An 18,459-nucleotide genomic window follows, 5' to 3' on the forward strand; every position below is an offset into this window, starting at 1 on the left:
ATATCGTTGGGCTTTAAAACAAGACTTCCCTGCGGGATGCGGGGCAAGAATCGGATTTCCTGATGCACGACACAGTCTTGCTCCCAGGAGCCGGCGACCTGGAGCCACAAAAACCTCTGCGGAGCCAAACCAGCTCACAGCTCCGCTCCGGCAGCTGCGGCCACGTTACTGCGCAGGCGCCGCTGCAAACTCCCGCGCGCCAGACGCGCCCCTCCTGGGCGAACTCACTTTCGGAAGGGCGGGGGGAGCGACGAATCCCCCTTCCTCTCGAAGATGGTCCGAGCCAGCCTCTGGCCAATCAGAAAGCTTCTCTTTTCACCGCTTCTGGCTGGAGGAGGCTGGGAGTTTCATTTCCTTGAACTTTCCGGCGGCGCGGGGGCGGGAGGTGGAAATGATTGACATCTCCAGTAGCCATTCGTCTAGCGGAGTGAGCTTGACGGGCAGACACCACTAAGAAGTGTCTGGCCGGAGGGAGCCATGGGCCCCGCCCCCTCCTCCCACTGGCCTCCGAGAGCCGGGGTGGGGTGGGAGCTTTTGGCCGCAGCCAATCGAGGGTCAGCAAGGAGGAGGAGGAGGCGGGGTAGGTGGGCAGTGGTTGCCCGGGGAGCGCGTCTGGCACCGTGCTGGGGTTGGGGTCGGATGGCTGCGGCGTCGCGCTTCCCGATCCCCACTGCCAGGAGCTAGGCTGGGAACGAGCGGGAGCCCCGTCGCCACGCTCGCACCTTCCAGGCTGCCTCCTGAGACCTGAAGCCGGGCCCCGTCTGGCGCTCCTATGCGCCTCCGCCCCGACCCTCGCGCGCGATAGTCGCCCCCATCCCAGAGGGTCCGGACCGCACTGTCCCTGTCCGCACCGCGGCCCCAGGCCCCTTGAGTGTCTGCCGTCCCCACTTCCCTTCCCAGGCAGCCCCCCCCCCCCCCCCCCCCCGACGCTTCTAGCAGCCGCTCTTCCCCTGTCTGGTCCGCGGAGGTGGTTGGTTACCATGGTGAAGCTGGCGGCCAAATGCATCCTGGCAGGTGAGTTTGAAATTTAGTCTCCAGAATCCAGAGACTTCGTAAGTTACTGAGAGCTTTTGTTCGCGTAAATTGTCTACCCTGTTTTCCTTTCTCTCTTCCAGAGACGAGTTAATGCGATTACTGATAGAGTAAATGCCACTAGGGGTGGAAGAATTCTCTTCCAGGGCACATTTGTAGCTCCAGCAGATATCCCCGCTCCCTGTCATACTCTGAGACCACCTTCACCAGTTTAAACTATATTCAGGAGGAGTAGACTCGTTAAAAAAAAAAAAAAAATCAGGCTAAGCACGCCATAAATGCTTCATCCAAACCATGTGGTGTATCCCAGTGTTAGGCATCGGTAACTTTGGTAGTCAGTAGTTGTGGGATTTTTTTTGTCCTGATCGCATCCCCTCTGGTAACAGGGATGGGAAACCGTAATGTACAGTCGACCAGAGTTTGCAAAAGGGCCATGTGTGTTGCCTTTAAGAGCCAGACTTCCCATGCTGCCCTGCACTCAGGAGGTTATAACTGTTGAATCCTCCAAAGGCAGGAATCTCTGTTTGGTTGACTCCCGCGTCCCAAGCATCCTGAACAATATCTGGAACCCAGGAGGTACTCAGTAACTAGTTGTGGAATGAATGCCAATGTGGCATTCCCATTTGTATTATTTGTATTGTTCCCTTTGTATGTCAGCACATTCAGGAAAATATTTGCCAGGATTTTGACCTGGGGCCCCTGAACACAGATGTGCTTTACTGAGTCCTTAGTGCATGCCGGACACATGCACTTCATTCAATCTCCTCACCGCAGCACACTGGGGTCGGTGCTGTATTGTTTGATCTTACCGAGGCACTGAGAGGTCAAGTCTCTTGCCCAGGGTCACCCCCTCGTGAAGGAAAGTCCTAGGCAGGATCTCAGCCCCCCCAAACCTGCCCAGCTGCAAAACTCTTCACTTGTGTTACCGTTGAACCCCGGGATCTCTCTAGGGTTCCCCGACCAGCCCATGAAAGAAATGGTATAGAGGAGGAAAAAAATTCCCCTTTTGATTCCTCTCTTCCAGACTGAAATTGATGATATTTTTAATGGCCTTTCTAATCTGAAAAGACACAGAAAGATGCCTGACAGTAGTAACTCAGATCACACTGGAGCAAAAAAATTGGTGGTTCTCAAGAGAGATCTGTAGTTTCCAGAGTGCCAGGAGAGGCAGTATTGTGTAACAAAAGTAATTCTGACTGTTCCTTTGAAGGGCTGTGTCATCTTGGGCACAGCATTTCTCTAAGCCTCAGTTTCCTTGCGGATGAGGTTTTTATTTTCTGAAGTTGTGTATTTTTTTAAATGGGCTTCTCTGACTGTTCTCTCATTTCTTTTTTAATTCCATTTCCATCCCGCGGGGCTAACTTACAGAGCACCTTCTGTGTGCCAACACTGTACTCGAACCCTCAACACAGGTGTCTCACTGAGTCCTCACAAGAACCCTGAGGGACTGGTATTATTTGGCATCCTATTTGCAGGCGGGGCATCTGAGGCCCAGAGAGGGTAAGACACTTGCCCTGGGTCACACAGCTGGATGCAGCAGAGCTGGCCTCCAGACCCAGGTGATCTGGTTTCCAGGGCTTTGTGTTTAGCCTCCGGCTACACTGTCCTCAAGCCTCAATGCTAGACTCTTTGCCCCTCTTAACACCGAGCCCCCAGGTACGATTTCACCTGATTTCAGCCACTGCCTGAGTGATTCTCGAACTCCAGTCTAGTCCTCAACTTCAGCCTCCTTTCAGGGCCTTGAGGGCATTTCCTCTTGGAAGTTTCCAGGACCCGAAAGACCTCAGCACAGCGAATCAGGCCCCCCTACCCCACCACCCACCAGAGTCTCGTTCTCTACAATGGCCCCACCACATACACCACCCCCCCCCCACACTGGTTTTATTTTTTTCCTCTCCCCTCCCAGGCCTCCTCTTTAAATTGAGTTTATCTGTCTTTTTTTCCCTGTCTTATAACTAGTCAGTGAGGGACCTGATATTCAGTTCAAGTGCTTTTATTCATTCAACAGATATTTATTGAGCACCTGTGTGTGAATCATCGTGTAAGGTACAGTGGGACTACGGGGGTGAACCAGGGCAGCCCCCACACTCACGGAAGGGCTGAGACGTGCATAATACTTTACAATCAAGCAAACACAAAGAGAATGCCGGTTGTGTCCCAGATACCAGAGAAATCCCTCAGAGCACAGCTGCTCCTTGTTCTGGCTCAGATGAGGAGAGGGGACAACCCTTGACATTTATCTGTTGTATTTACCTAAAAACCACTTAAATATGACTTGAAGCATGTCAGGCACTGCCCGTATTAAGCTCATTACGTCCTCCTAACGATTCTACGAGATAGGTGCTTATTGTCCGCCTTTTATAGAAATGGCAACCGAGGCCCGGAGAGATCGCTGACCCAAGGTCACACAGCTGGTGAGGGATGGCGCTGGAGCGGGGACTTGGGTTTACTGCCCCTTGGTAGCAGTGGGGATGAGAATAGCGCCTCGCCAGAAGGTGGCTCGGAAACGTCTCACGCTACCAGCCGTGAGCCTCACGGGTGACGACAAGAGGGAGACCTGGAGGGAGGTTCCCTCTGAGGGCTTCTCAAAGGTCAAGGGCGCAGGGGCGTGGAGCCTAGATGTGGCGTAAGGGACAGCTGGGGAACGAGTGGGATGTGAGCGTTTCCTGTGGTATGTCCGTCAAACAGGTCCTGGAAGGATGAAGGGACAGGAAGGCAGCACCTAGAGCAACTACAGGAAGGGTCCCCCCGCCCCAGGCTGAGGGAGGCAGGGAGGCAGACAGGTCGTCGGAAGCTCAGGAAGAGAGCTCCCTGAGGAGCCGAGATGCAGACCTGAGAAGAGGGCACTGTCCCCCCGCTGCTGGCGTCTCCGAGCGGGAGTAAAAAGGCTGGTCCAGTAATAAACCGGAGAGAAGTAAATACCTACTGCCGGAGTAAAGGCCATTGCCAACGTACTGCTTAGACAGCAGGCACGTGGGAAAGGGGCAAGACCCTCCGCCCTCCCCCACCTGCCAGTCTTTCTCTAGAACATGCACTGGCAGAGCCGGACAGGAAGCCCCTGGCAGAGGAGACCCCCGTAAGCAGAGTCCCGGCTCCCACGTCCCGGGGCGGGACACAGAGCCCGGGCTGAGGCCTGAGGTAACCAGTGCGCTGTCCTCAGGGACGACAAAGGCAACGCGGGCTTGAGATAGAGCGGAGGCAATTGCAGATAGAGACAGCAGTTGCAGGAGCCTGGGTACAGCCGGGAGGCATGAGCACCTGGTGACATGGGCGGAACAAGTGGGTTAGGTCAGCAAGACTCCTTGGGACCTGGGGGTGCGACGCAAGCCTGGCTGTCGACAGATAGATCGGCTGAAGGCCCAACATTCTAGTGGAAACATCCACGGGTTGTTGGAGATAGAGACCAAGCGTGGGAGAGAGAAGTGACAGGGGAAAGAGAGTAAACGGGACAGACTAACTGGGAGCAGACAGACCCACAGGAGTGCCCACGTTCGGAGGCAGGAGAACCAGGCCAGTGGGAGGACACGGGGGCCGGGCGGGAGGGGGCTGCTTCGGGCCGACTCATCCTTCAGAGACACCAAGGAGCATGGGAGCCGAGAAAAAGCCATTGGACTTGTCAGTGACCTCGCATGGCGCCTTTGCAGGCGTCCCTCCCTCTGTCCCCCAGGCTCAGCCCCCTCCCCCCTACCACCCCGAGGAAGTCGGCCTCGCTGCCGAAATTGCTCATTCGTTCCTTTCCTCGACGCACCCTCAGATGCTTTGGTTCTCAGCTCGGCGCTGTTTGCCTTTGCACTTGTCATCGTGTTGCTCTGCAAATGTGTTTATCGGTTACTTGCCTTCCTTGGGCCGGATCCCTCCTCAGCCGACGCTCGAGGTTTTCCATAAGTGTGGGTGACTCTGACTGACAGTCGGAAGGAAGATTTATGAAATTAACTAGAACAAATCTGTGGGGGATTTCACGAGCAGGAAGAGCCAATTTCCAACTGGATTCAGACGCAGAATTGGAGTCAAGCGGGTGGAGACAGAGCGCAAGAGGGAGAGTGATATGCTCTGTTTGTTCGGAGATGGATGGGTACCCGGCCACCGTGCAGCCCGTGGCTGCCTCTGATGTCAGGCAAGGCTGCGGCGATGGGGGCCTGCAGGGGCAGTGTTAGAAATGGGTCAGGAGTGTCCCTGAGCGCTAGGAGAGGAGTGGGGTCCGGTGGGAAGAGTGAGATGTAGGAATCCTGCGCCCGGTTACCCAGCTTTCCCTGCGCCTCGGAAGCGTCATCTGTCAAGTGAGGCTGATGGTCAACGGTAGGGGGTGGGGGCTGGGAAGGAGGGAACAGGACCGTGGGAACGGTTCCCTTCTAAGACGCGGTGGTAAACAGAAAAGCAAGACTGAGTAGCTCACTCAGCCCTGGAGGAGTGCACAGGAGAAATGCCACAAGTAGGCAAGTAATGGCCTCGCAAGAGAAGATTATATAGGTGGGAAAAGTCAAAACCGAAAAGCGAACAGAGCAGCGGGCTGTGGAGAAGTCAAGAGGCACCTGGAAGCCGACTGTAAAACAGAGCGAAAGCGAGGCGATCGCCCCAGAGGGCACAAGACAGACGGACACGAACGCCCTGGTGGGTTTGCTGAGGAGCCTGGGCCAGAAGGAGAATCTGTAACACTCAAGGCCCAGAAGATCTCACGAATGAGAACAAGGCTGGCATCGCCAGAGGCAGAGCAGGGTCATGGGGAAGCGGTTGGGGGTGGGACAGGGGGACTAGGGGTGGGCATGGAGAGCCTCCAGATTAAATTGCTCCCCACAGGGGCGCCTGGGGGACTCAGTCGGTTAAGCGCCCAACTTCGGCCCAGGCCATGATCCCACGCTTCGTGGGTTCAAGCCCCGCGTCGGGCTCTGCGCTGACAGCTCAGAGCCTGGAGCCTGCTTCCGATTCTGTGTCTCCCTCTCTCTCTGCCCCTCCCCTGCTTGCACTCTGTCTCGCTGTCTCCCAAAAATAAATACTAAAAAAAAAAAAAAAAAAAATTGCTCCCCACAGTCTTGTGAAAGGTCCAGATCTCAAACTGAAAGTATGACATAAACCTTTAGTTTGGAGATACCGATTCATGGGGCTGTCGACCCACGAAGGCAGGTGGGGAGGTAAACCCCGGGAGGCGTAAAGCAAGCTCGGGGGAAACGGTGGCCGTTGTAGACAGACTGTAGACAGACGTGGGGAGGCCCCTGGGATGACGGATCCGCAGTGCTGCTGGGCACGCCGAGGCCAGAGTGGAACGTGTCACTTGGAAATGGATTTCAGGTTGGCCGATGTAGCAGGCAGACTCCTTGCTCCCCGTAAATGCAGAAACCCTCCCAGCTCTCGCCACCCCCCACCCCGAAAGAAGCACGCAGGGTCCTAAGTATGGGAGCTCTGAACTCAAATTGGTTCCGCTAGGCAGGTGAGCCTATGAGACTGAGCCCTTTACCTTCGAGACTTCAAAGTACGTTCAAGTTTGAAAGTGACAGCTTTTCCCCATGGGGTGTGTGCAGTGAAACAGTGTGTCAGCTCTGTTCCGAGTGCTCTGAAGCCTTCCTTAAGCTCTGTTACCTTCTGGGTCAGTTCTTTTGGATGAAAGGATTACCCTTGAAGAAATGCAACCGGGCTTTGAAGACTGGTCTCCCGGACCCGTGGCCCTGCCGGCCACCTCCCAAGTCCCCATGAGAGCCAAGTACGTTTTCTCTGAAAACTCATTGAAGTTTCTGGTTTCTAACTAGCACTCTGGAGTGGGGGTGGGGGGGGGTGGTTCTCAAGCCAGATCAGGACAGAAATGATGATTTTCTCCTCCTCTGACCTCACAGGAGACCCGGCAGTGGGCAAGACCGCCCTGGCACAGATCTTCCGCAGCGACGGAGCCCATTTCCAGAAGAACTACACCCTGGTGAGACGTGGGAGTCGTAGGCTGGCCGAGGCTTAAAGAGAAATGGTCGGGGGCGCCTGGGTGGCTCAGTCAGTTAAGCACCCGACTCTTGTTTTCGTGAGTTTGAGCCCCGCGCCGGGCTCTGTGCTGACAATGCAGACCCTGCTTGGGAATCTCTCTCTCCCCCCCACCTCTCTGCCCCTCCCCTGCTCATACTGTCTCTCTCTTAAAATAAATAAATAAACTTAAAAAAGAATTTAAAGAGAAATGATCATCCTTCAGCCCTGAGGGAGTGACTTTCCAGAATTCCTTAAGAAGCCCTACAATCTGATGGGAGGCTGCTTGAATGGCCACGTGGAGATCACTTTTCCACGAGCCTCAGTGCGTGAGGCTGCCTGTGGCGCAGACGGGCCAGTGGCCCACTGGGTGACCATATACACCTCCTTGTGAGCCGGGAGTGGGAGGAGCCTAGTTGGTCCTGTCCGACTTCTACAGCAGTGAATCCAGAACATAGCAGTTCTGCCTCCTGGGCATCAGATGTTCATCGTGTCCTTTAACACGCCTCTTGGGAGCCTCTGACGCGCGTATTCTCGGTTTTCCTCGGCAGACGACAGGGGTGGATTTGGTGGTGAAGACGGTGCCAGTCCCTGACACGGGGGACAGCGTGGTAAGTGGTGCCCTTGACCTGAGAGAGCTCACCGCTCCTCCAGCTGGGCCCAGAGTCCCTGTGGTCACTCTCTTCCTCCCTGAGAGGGAATACTGTACCAGCACTTGGCCTAGGCTTGTCTGAGCACTTGGGAAGAGTCGTTGATGCGGGCTGGGAGGACTGGGATATGGGCCCTGCCCTCACAGAACTTACTGGAGTATCAGGGTCCTTAACCCGGGGCCCTGTATGGGAGTCCACAGCTCTGGAAATTGAATCGCAAGGCATTGTGTTTGCATGTGCTTTCCTGGAGAGAAGGTTTAAGAATCCCCACCTTCCACGGGGCGCCTGGGTGGCTCAGTCAGTTAAGCGTCCAGCTTCCACTCAGGTCATGATCTCGCGGTTTGTGGGTTCGGGCCCCGCATCGGGCTCTGTGCTGACAGCTCGGAGCCTGGAACCTGCGTCGGATTCTGTGTCTCCCTCTCTCTCTCTGCCCCTCCCCTGCTGGCGCTCTGTCTCTGTCTCTCTTTCTCGCTCTCTCAAAAATAAACATTAACAACAACAACAACAAAAGAATCCCCGCCTTCTTAAAGAGATCCATGAGAAAACACAGTTTTAGGTACCCCCGATGCAGTGAGAAAGCATGAAACGCAGATTACAGCACTGACCTTCAGACCGTGTGCCGGGGTCAGAAGCCAGCCAGGGGGCATCAGTGCCCAGGGGAGCCGAAGGGGGAGACTTCCCAGAGCAGCAGCATCGGGGAGGGGCTCTCGCATGGGCTGGCCGAGGTTCGGTCAGGGGCAGGAAGGGTCATCCTCCGTCTTCTGTCTGCATCCCACCATCGGAGACCGACGGCAGGCTGTCCTACTTTAAGCGCCTTCCCCAGGCCTACTCGGTGACCTGCTTTAAAAAAGAATTGTCTGAAGATCTGAAAATCAATTTGGTTAACAAAGTGCAGAATGACCTTTTGGAAACCAGAGCACGTGTCAGCCTGTTTAGCACTCCTGGGACTTTTGGGTTCGGGGTGAGGAGAGGTGAGCCGCCACACAGAAAGTGCTGGTTGTGCCGGCTGTCTCAGGTCTGCGGTGAGCCCAGCGTCGTCTCGGGGACTTGCGGCCAGCGATTTCCCCTCTACATGCAGACTTTCTTGGGACTTGCCTTTCTGGTTCTAGGAACTCTTCATTTTTGACTCTGCCGGCAAGGAGCTGTTTTCGGAAATGCTGGATAAATTGGCAAGTAGCCTGCGATCTTTTCCCTAACCCCCCGCCCCTGCCCCCTTCCGCCAGAAAGTTGACCCCTTCGCTGCTCTCCCGGCAAGGTCACTGCAGCCTGGCTGCCTGGAGGACAGTGCTACCAAGGCAGAGTTCTTCAAGGGCCATTCCTCCCCGCCTTGGGACTTGGCGGCTTCTTGGCCAGCGGGACTGGCTCGTGCACGTGATTCCCCCGCCCCCAGCTCTGGAATGGCCGGGTTCAGAATGTGCCGGAGCCGTGTGACTCAGTCCCCGCAGCACTCTGGGCCCCCCTTCTTTAGACGGCCCCCACTGGTGATGCCAGGAGCAAATATTTCCTTCTCCCTGTAGCGAGAGACTCACCTTGGCCCAGTCCCCGGGGTTTGCTCTGGGCCCTGTGCCTACTGCCGCCCCAGGCCTATCGTGCCCACCCGCCCATCCTCTCAGGATCCCGCTTGCCGTACCTTCCAAGGTAACAGTTCTGCTAATCCGGGCCAGTGAGCTAATTACAAGGTTTGAGCTCTCCAGAGCCCTCCCCTGCCTTTCCAAGAATGGCCACATTTTAATAGAAATCGTTTCCTGCCCCTTTTTTGTGGTCTAAAAGAAAGAGATCTGATGATTGTCATCTCTCACGGGCTTGGCTTCGTGCGTCAATCCGTGATGTTTACGGCGTGCCTGCTGTGGGCACGGCCTCGCCCTGGGTGCTGGCCTGCGGGGCAAAGGGAGGATGTGTCTGGGCAAGTCAGGGCCACCTGGTACCGATCGGCCCAAACCCTGACTCGGGTCTCCTGCGCTGGCTCCAGCTCGATCCCAGGCCTGTCCTGGGTCACCTCACTGAGGCCTAGAGGAAAGAGGTGTCTCCCTCACGCACAAAAGGGGAGATCAAGCAAGACTTCTTGAGTTAGTCTGCGGAGTGAAGGTGCGAGGGGTTCATCCGCTCAGTCCAAGCGGCAGCCTAGCCTTGGGAAGGAGTGAGCCCTCTAGAGCCAATCCTGGGCTGGCCTTGCCAGGACAACTAGAGGGAGGAAGGATTCTTCCCCACACCCTGGAGGTTACGGACACACCAGAAATAAACTGTAATTGTGCAGGACGGGGGTGCCCAGAGGGGAGGGCAGGGTAAGAGAGCCTCACACACCAGGACGGGCATCACAGCCTGAGCAGGGCTGTCCTGTGCCCTTGTGCCGGGCAGCAGGACGTCCCAGGACTCCGAGCGGCCCCTGAAGGCGACGGCCCGCGAGGGCACGGCCCTGGTTCGTAATTGGGACAGTGAGCCCTGTCCAGTTGTTGGTCTGGTTTGGACTGGGGCTGGCACGCTGCAGAAGAAGCAGAAAGTGCCCTTTGCATTGGGAACAGCCAGCCCTTATTAGGAAGATGCGGGACAAACAGGTTTCCCGTGGCTGGCTAATGGAAGAAAGGATGCCTATTAGGCCTGCAAAGCAGAAAAACCTAATGAATGAAACCAGTGGCAGGCCAGAGCTTTTCTGGGTAGAAAAAAGCCTCAGTCCTACCCCAGTCATTAAAGCATGTCTGATCTGGGCAAGTCAGTTACCCTCTCTGAACCCAGTGTCTTTAGCTAGGCAGCAGGGATATTGAGACGGGCCCTGCAGGGTCGGGAGGTTTCTCAGCCACGCACAGAACGCGCCCAGCAGGCAGCCTGGCGCGGAGGTGAGCCCGTGTGCCCTCCCCTTCGTTCCTTTGGGTGAATTGTTTTCTCCCGCGGGCTGGCTCAGTTTTCTGACTCTCATCCCTAGTAGAGGTTGTCTCCCCACCCCCTGTCCCTTCCCTCGGAAGGCCAGATTTTTCTCCCAGCCTAGAAATCGCTGTCACCGTTACTGACGTGCACTCATCCGGCCCGTCCCGCACAGTGGGAGAGTCCCAACGTCTTGTGTCTCGTCTATGACGTGACCAACGAACAGTCCTTCACCAACTGCAGCAAGTGGCTGGAGAAGGCTCGGTCCCAGATCCCAGGCACGTCTCTCCCAGGTAGGAGCTGCGGCCATCTGCGTTTTCCAGCAGCACCTCTGTCCCTCAGGTCCACGGGCGCGAGGTCATTGCAGGGGTGGCTACGGGTGTAAAACAGGGTGCCCCCGGCTTTGAGTATGGTGGTCTGGATTGAACAGTGGCTCTGCCTCTTAGCACACTCACCACACACCTCCGTGAGTCCGTAACACGGGCAGATGACGCCCCTCGCCCCCCACCCCCAGCCTTGCAGGGTGACGGAGAGGAGACTCAAGATAATACGGGGAAGGTGCAGTGATAGGAATGAGATTTTATTTCTGAAAGCCAGCCCTGGGGATGAATTCCTCATTTTCTCCTGTATGTGGGGCGCAAGTAAACATTCAAGTCCTATTGTCACTTCTGAATGCTTTAAATCAGTTTATTTTTCATCCCTATGTGAGATCAACAAATTCCCCTCATTAGAGACCAGGGAAAGCGATCTCCAGAGACGGGCTCAGAAATTAGTTGCAGCTGATGCAGCTGGGAATGGAACTAAATTACCTCTGAGTCCCTGACTCTGAGCCCAGCCCTTAGATTAGTATTAATGACCATTTTTAACGTTTGCTCCATGTGCTAGGAATTATCACAAATGCTCACATAAATTTGGCCCTCGCCTTGCAGCCTTAAGGAGACAAGGCAGACAGATCCACGTGAAGTCTAGGAGAAGGGCTGAACAAGAGCTGTGTGGGAAAAGCAAAGCCCGCCTACTCTCCTGGGGCCCTCGGGGGCCGGCCCTGGACCCTCTCTCTCTCCCGGTGCTCACCACCTCGAATCAGGCAGCCTCCCCCAGCGTTTCAGACCCCTCAAAATCCGTGTGCTTTGCTCTTTTCTCTCTCCAGCTGTCCTCCCAGGCTGCCACAGTTCAATGTGATGCTTTGGTTGTTTCTTTCGAGTAGGTGTGTTAGTGGGGAACAAGACAGACCTGGCCGGCAGACGGGCGGTGGATTCGGCTCAGGCCCGGGCGTGGGCCCTGGGCCAAGGCCTGGAATGTTTTGAAACATCCGTGGTAAGTACCTCTGCCTGCTCCGTGGCCACGTCTGGACTGGGCCCCTGCTGGGTGTGGTTTCTCATGTGACCTCATAGGCATGGAGTCAGTATGCTCCCATACCCAGGTTGTCATTTGGAGCTGATGTTCCCATTCCTAGTCCAGGATCTTTTCTCAGGAGCCACTTGTGCGCTACGGTAAAGCAGATTGGCCAGCCGGCCCTGGAAAAAGTTGTTATCTCAGTTTAATAAGAAACACAAGCGCGTTGGGTTCGATCGTAGCGACCGTTGGCATTTGCGTGAGACGGGATGGATCACGGTGCTGCCGGCACATTATCTGACGGTCCTCACGGTACCGTGGGCCTGGGAGCCGGGCCCTTAATAAGCCCCACTTCCGTGTTGAGGAGGTGAAGGGACTCGCCCAAGGTCCCATGACTGTTCAGTTGCCGTGCGGATGTGAACCTTTTAAATCCCCCCCAAGTGGCCTGCTCCCTTGGGAAAGCGTCGCGGGTAAAGGCCAGCACTCTGCCCAGCGATGGCGAAGCAGCAGGACTGAACCGTGGGACCTTTGGCGGGTCCGTTAGTTTCTTGGTGCCTCAGGCTCCTCACCTGTAAAATGGGGATAATAAACTCCCATTCCTCATTGAGTGACAAATAGAATTAAGTCAGATGGCGAATACGAAAACATTGGCACAAAGCCTGGTGCGTAACACACGCTCGATAAATATTTGCTTTTTCACATGGAATTATTCCCCCTAGTCATCTTCTGGATAGTGGTGTTGCCTCAAAGTTTTGCAATCCTAGATTCTGCAAAGGTAAGTGTCCCTCTTACCTTCTGGCCCAATCATCGCAAATGCTCAACTAATGAAATTCCAATTCGTGAGCTTTTGAGGATAGGGTTTTCTCATCTTTGGTGTCGTGTGCCCTTGAGCCACCCACATCAGGCCATACGGTAAGAGCTTGGATTGCGAGTAACTTGTTCTGCGAATGTTCCGCCAGGCAAGCAAACGTTGTTGTTTTTTTTTTTTTTTTTTTTAAAGCTTATTTATTTTGAGAGAAACAGAGACAGCGCAAGCAGGGGTGGGGTGGAGAGAGAGAGAATCCCAAGCAGGCTCCACGCCATCAGCACAGAGCCCCACACGGGGCCCGACCCCACGAACCGTGAGGTCATGGCCTGAGCAGAAACCGAGGGTTGGACGCCTAGCCGACTGAGCCACCCGGGCGCCCCCAGAACTTACTCATCTTAAAACTGGAACTTGGCGCCCCTCGCTCATTTCCCCCACCTCCCCTGGCAACCCCCCCACCTGCTTTGTGCTGCCGTGACTTCTGTTTCTTCAGATCCACGCGTAAGCGAGAATCTGTCTGCCTTCTCTGTCTGCCTTCTTTCACTTAGCATGATGCCCTCAAGGTTCAGCCATGGTGTCACAGGCAGCAGGATTTCCTTCCCTTTTATGGCTGAACAATATCCCATTACGCACATACACAGACCACGGTCTCTAATTCATCCGTTGATGGACACTTAAGTTGTGTGCACATCTTGGCTATTAGGAATAATGCAGTGAGCATGAGGGTCCAGACATCTCTTCAAGGCAGCGATTTCATCTCCTTTGGGTATTTACCCAGAGGTGGGATTGTTGGACTGTCCGGTAGTTCAAGTTTTAACAGTTGAGGGACCTCCACGCTTTTCCAGAGTGGCCTCATCCCTTTGCGTTCCTACCAGCAGTGCCGGGGGGGGGGGGGGGGGTCCCTTTCTCTCCACGTCCTCGCCGGCACCTGCCATCTCTCTAGGGTAACGGGGATCCCAAGAGGCGCGAGGTGGGTCTGGTCGTGGTTTTGACTCGCCTTCCCCTGCGGGTGAGAAGCGTCTGGCACCTTCTCACGTACCAGTTCGTCACTTGAATATCCTTTTCGGGAAAACGTCTGTTCGCTCCTCTGCCCATTTTTTTAAATCCGATTATTTACGGTTTTGCTATTGAGTTATCTAAGTTCCTCATATATTTTGAGCATTCACCCCTTATCGGATGTGTGATTTGCAAGTATTTCCTCGTTTTCCATCGGTTGCCCTTTTCGTTTTTTGTTTTGTTTTGTTTTAGTGTTTATTTATTTTTGAGAGAGAGAGAGAGAGAGAGAGAGGTAGAGCACAAGCAGGGGAGGGGCAGAGAGAGAAGGAGACACAGAATCCGAAGCAGGCTCCAGGCTCCCAGCTGTCCGCACAGAGCCCGACGCGGGGCTCGAACCCACTGACCGCGAGATCATGACCTGAGCCGAAGTCGGACGCTTAACCGACTGAGCCACCCAGGCGCCCCTGCTCTTTTCATTTTGTTGTTTCTTTTACTGCACAGAAGCTTTTCAGTTTGATGTAGTCCCAGTTATTGATTTTTGCTTCCACTGCTTGTGCTTTGCTGTTATATCCATAAAATCATTGCCAAGTTCCGTGTCCAAGAGCTTTTTCCCGACGTTTTCTTCTAGGACTTTTATGGTTTTCGGTCTTAAGTTCAGACCTCGAGTCCATTCCGAGTTAATTTTTGTGAATGCTGTAAAAGCTTCATTCTCTTGCATGTGAATATCTGGTTTTCCCAGCATCATTTATCACAGAGACTATCGCCCACGTATGCAGGGGTTTATTTCTGGGATCTCAGTTCTCTTCCGTTGGTCTTTGTATCTGTTTCTATGCCAGGGCCATCCTGTTTTGATTGTCGCTGCTTCATAATATAGTTTGAAATCAGGACACGTTGACCCCTCCAACTTGGTTCTTCTTTCTCGGGATTGCTTTGGCCATTTGGGGTCTTTTGCGGTTCCTCTTAGACTTTCTAACAGCCCTCAGTATTTGACATTAAGCGTTGTTTTAAGCACGTTAAAATAGAAACATAAAGTGTCCATCGGTGTAGGACAGTATGAAATGCAAGCAAGTTCAAGAAGGATCCCCTCCTTCTTGAGGAGGGTTCCTCTTGCAGGAAGGTGAGGGAGGGAACCGACGTTTGTTGAGGGCCTGCTATGGGCTAGGTGTTTGCACACGTTCTCTGCCGCCGACACTTCTGGAAGCCCTGGCAGACAGCCACTGCTGTCCCTGTCTTACAGATGCCGAGCAGACTCCGAAAGGTCACATAGCTCTCCCTGGTTGCCCAGCTTATGAGCAGTCGGGCCAGGACTAGAACGCAGGCCTGTCTAGCATGAGAACCTTCTAGAAGGAGCTCTGGCCTGCCACAGAACCAACTTTGGGACTCTCAGGGGCAGAACTATAGGCCAGATTGAGCACTGGTCTGAGAACCTGTTCTAAGGATCTTTCACACAAAGCGGACATCCTCTGGGGTATGTCAGTGACACTGTGATCGGTTAACAGAAGGGTTCCAGGATTCTTGTCATTGGCAAACCCTCTTAATGCCTTCGGAAAATGGTTCCGTCTACATCTGCTACTTCAGGAGTGCTCCCTGGTATACAGAGAGGCTCATCTCCACTGCATTTCTTAACTTTTTAATATTATTTATATATTATATATAAATATATATATTTAAATAAATAAATATTATAAATAAATAAATATATTTTATATGTATTATATATTATATGTTAATAAATTTATATATATATAAGCTTCTGTAAATAATATTTATATAATATATAAATATAATATATATAATATATAATATATTTATATATGTATATAAGTAATGTTTATATTTTATATATATATTATATTATTATTTAATATTGCGTTTTCCCCACATCTTGCTTCTGGGAGCTCTCAGATTCATTTGGAAATCCCTGTGTGTGTCCTGCGTAGGCCTCGTTCTCTTTCCGCTCCTTACTTAACGATCCTTTCAGCCAGTGTAACATTTTACTGTTTAACATTGGCGTTGCCCGGAACACACATCTGCCTTGCCGATGTTCTTTCTCTCCTGTCCGACTGGAGGGCTGCTGGTCCTTGACAGTGGGGGTTCTCGTCTCGCCTACAGATGGCCCCCCTCGCTCCTCAGCACCGCCCCCTCTGTGTCGGCTCTTGGCCAACTTGTCTCCTTCACCTTGGGATGTCCCTTGCTAGAAAGTCTGGGTGACACGCTCCGTGAGAACTGGTTTCCGTTGTGCATTTCTGTCGCCCCAGCTGGCGGAGCGGAAAGGCCGCTCTTCTCCCGTTGGGGAGTTCGAATCCCCGGCCCGGCTCTGCACACACCAGCTGAGCCACCGCACCCACCGCCCCCTGGGCCGCAGACTGCTCCCCTACAAGACGAGGGCAGTGGGCTCGATGACTTCGGAACATTCTTCAGTTTGGAAATCCTTCCCTTTCGTTGGGGAGGTATTGTTGCCTCTTGTCAAGGCTGCACTTGTGGCCTCTGCCTAGGATTGTTTGGAAACAGGTTCTCATGCGTTCCCAGCTTGAGCTTCTGCCCTGAAAGGAGCGGGCTCTTTCTTCTGGCAACTTATTTCGCAAAACAGTCGGTAAGTCACAGATGCACACGTGCACACAGAGAGTGCGAGGGCGGTAGCTACGTTGAGAGGCTACCATTTTCTTTCCCCGAGAGCTCGTCCGCATTCACCCTGGAGGGCCGGCTCTTCCCACCCCGTAGAGAAAAGTCTAGGGCCACCTCCGGAACTTTCCTCATCTCTCCGAGAACAAAAAGTCCTTTGGGCACCGTTAGTCACAAAATACTCACTTCAGTGATGAAAATGCACAGCGCTGTGCCGGGTTCTGTAGGTTCCTAATGACTTAGCGTCCGTGCCTCCTGCCACACCTGCCGTGGGAGGCCGGGCCGCTGGTCCGAGGTCCTACACTTGTGCTGCCTCGCAAGCCCGCAGCCTGCGGGAGAGGCGGCTCAGGTGGCCCTGCTGGGACCTGCTACAGTCCCTCTGGACTTGCCGGGTGTCTCGGGCTGGCGCCTTGGGAGCACCGCCGTGATGCCCCCTCCCGGGCCCACTGGCAGAACCCCCCCCCACCACCTGCAGATCACAGGTGACACCCCCTCACCCTGCCGCAGCCTGGCTCCCTCTGTTCTTGTTGGGGCCATCGCCCTCCTGGAGCACGTCCGTGCAGAGTTCCTTCAAGGCCACAGCAGGCCAGCTCCCCGCTCAGGCCACCGGTGGTCCAGGGCAGGGCTGCTGCGACCCTCTCCTGGCTGGGCCATCAAAGCAGCCAGCCCCAGTTGGACTTCGATGCTTCCCAGGCCTGGCCCCGGCACTGGCCTGAGCCCCCCGGGCCTCGGTCTTCATCTCGGAACCTCCCACTGGGCTCGGGGTGAGGGAGAGGCACCCCAGGGGTCAGTGCCACGGCCTTGCCTGACTCAAGGTGACTGTGGGCATCCTTGCCCGTCTGTGGTTTTGCTTTGGCCTTCGGGGCCCCAGTCAAACCTAAGGGAGGACGCGTCTCATTCCAGTCTCCCGTCACACACGTGGTGAGCGTGGCCGAAAGTACACGCTTTGTAGAAACATCCGGTACAGACCGAGCTTCCCCGCTGACAGGCGTGTGGCTTTTGCAAGTTCCCATAACCTGTCGGCGTCTCCGTTTCCTTCCTACACAGAGGGTGCGGTTGTCGCCAGCCCTGCCGGTGAGGTGAACGGCAGCGATCCGGTAACACCACCGGCTTCTTGTCTCTACAGAAGGAGCTGGAGAACTGTGAAGCCCCCTTCCGCTGCCTGGCCAAGCAGTTCCACCACCTGTACCGGGAGAAGGTGGAGGTGTTCCACGCGCTGCTGTGAGGGCCGGGGTGGGCTGCGCCTCACCAGGCGCCGTGCTGCTGGGGAGCCACCAGCGGCCGCGGCTCCTCGGGGCCAAGAGACGCTGGAACTGCCCGGCCCTTCCACGGCTTCATGACGGCTTTAAATAAAAGAAGGTAAAGAAGCATCATCTCCTTCCGTTCTTGGCCGGGGCAGCCCCGGTTCCAGACCAGCCTGGGGAGCGGCGCTCAGAACCTTGGTGGCCCCTCGCTGGAGGCAGTTGACGCTTGCCCGAGTCGGCGGTCCCGCCCGCCCTGGAGGGTCTGCACCGAGCGCAGCCCGCAGTGGGATGGCAGCTCGGAACTGGCCACACGGCCGAGGGGCCGGTGGCCGTCTCATTCTCACGCATTCACTTTGCTGCCTGTTCTGTGCAGGCGCCAGAGGTCCCTTGCAGTGGCTACTGTCGCTGACCACACGGTGCCCTCTGCCGGCCCCCTCGGGGCCCCCAGCCCTTCCCGGCTGCCGGGAACCCTGGGTGCCCAGGGAGCCGAGAACCAGCCCGTTTTCCTTCACTGACCTGCCTCTCGGAGCCTGGCAGCCGTCATAATTCTCTGTACTAAGCTTGACTCTTTCCACCCTGTGCCTGCTGCCAGATTAATCTTCCTAAAACCCCATATTCACCCTTGTACTCCCCTGATTAAAGACCCACAGAGGTTCCTCGTAGCCTCTTACATCAGGGCTGTGGGCCGCAGTCTGGCATGGAAAGCCGCCTGTCACTGCGCCCCCCCCCCGGGGGCCCTTGGCTTCATCACCTTCCCTCAGCCCGCACCCCCCCCCCCCCCCCGCCACCGCATCATGCAGAGCGCCAGCTTCGGGGTGGACAGACCTGGGTTTGTCCCAATGGCAGCGATGATCACGAAAATTACTCTGGGTGCTGTTGACGGCCGGCCATGTCTCTGCCTGGGCTAAGCACGTTACGTATATTAGCTAATGTAATCCTTGCCGTGCAGTCTTCTCGTCCCACTTCTACGGATTGAGGAACCGGA

General features: G+C 55.0%; 1 protein-coding gene across 1 annotated transcript; it reads left to right on the forward strand.

Moving 5' to 3' along the window:
* The first annotated feature begins 551 nt into the window (after nucleotides 1–551).
* On the forward strand, nucleotides 552–17,600 carry IFT27 (intraflagellar transport 27). Its single transcript, XM_086712369.1, has 7 exons — nucleotides 552–1,014; nucleotides 6,855–6,934; nucleotides 7,521–7,580; nucleotides 8,729–8,788; nucleotides 10,651–10,768; nucleotides 11,680–11,789; nucleotides 17,357–17,600. The coding sequence occupies exons 1-7, from the start codon at nucleotides 981–983 to the stop codon at nucleotides 17,453–17,455; spliced, it is 561 nt and encodes a 186-aa protein (XP_086568495.1). The 5' UTR covers nucleotides 552–980; the 3' UTR covers nucleotides 17,456–17,600.
* Nucleotides 17,601–18,459: the final 859 nt, after the last annotated feature.

This window comes from Puma concolor, chromosome B4 (assembly GCF_028749965.1).
Source record: "Puma concolor isolate L17-30 chromosome B4, mPumCon1.1.hap2, whole genome shotgun sequence".
NCBI classification, from domain to species: domain Eukaryota; kingdom Metazoa; phylum Chordata; class Mammalia; order Carnivora; family Felidae; genus Puma; species Puma concolor.

Bases quoted from the DNA above. Each gene is read 5' to 3' on its own strand.
- IFT27 (XM_086712369.1), top strand. From the start codon at position 981: ATGGTGAAGCTGGCGGCCAAATGCATCCTGGCAG. The intron at 10,769-11,679 runs GTAGGAGCTGCG...TCTTTCGAGTAG, and splicing joins CCCAGGCACGTCTCTCCCAG to GTGTGTTAGTGGGGAACAAG. The intron at 11,790-17,356 runs GTAAGTACCTCT...TTGTCTCTACAG, and splicing joins AATGTTTTGAAACATCCGTG to AAGGAGCTGGAGAACTGTGA.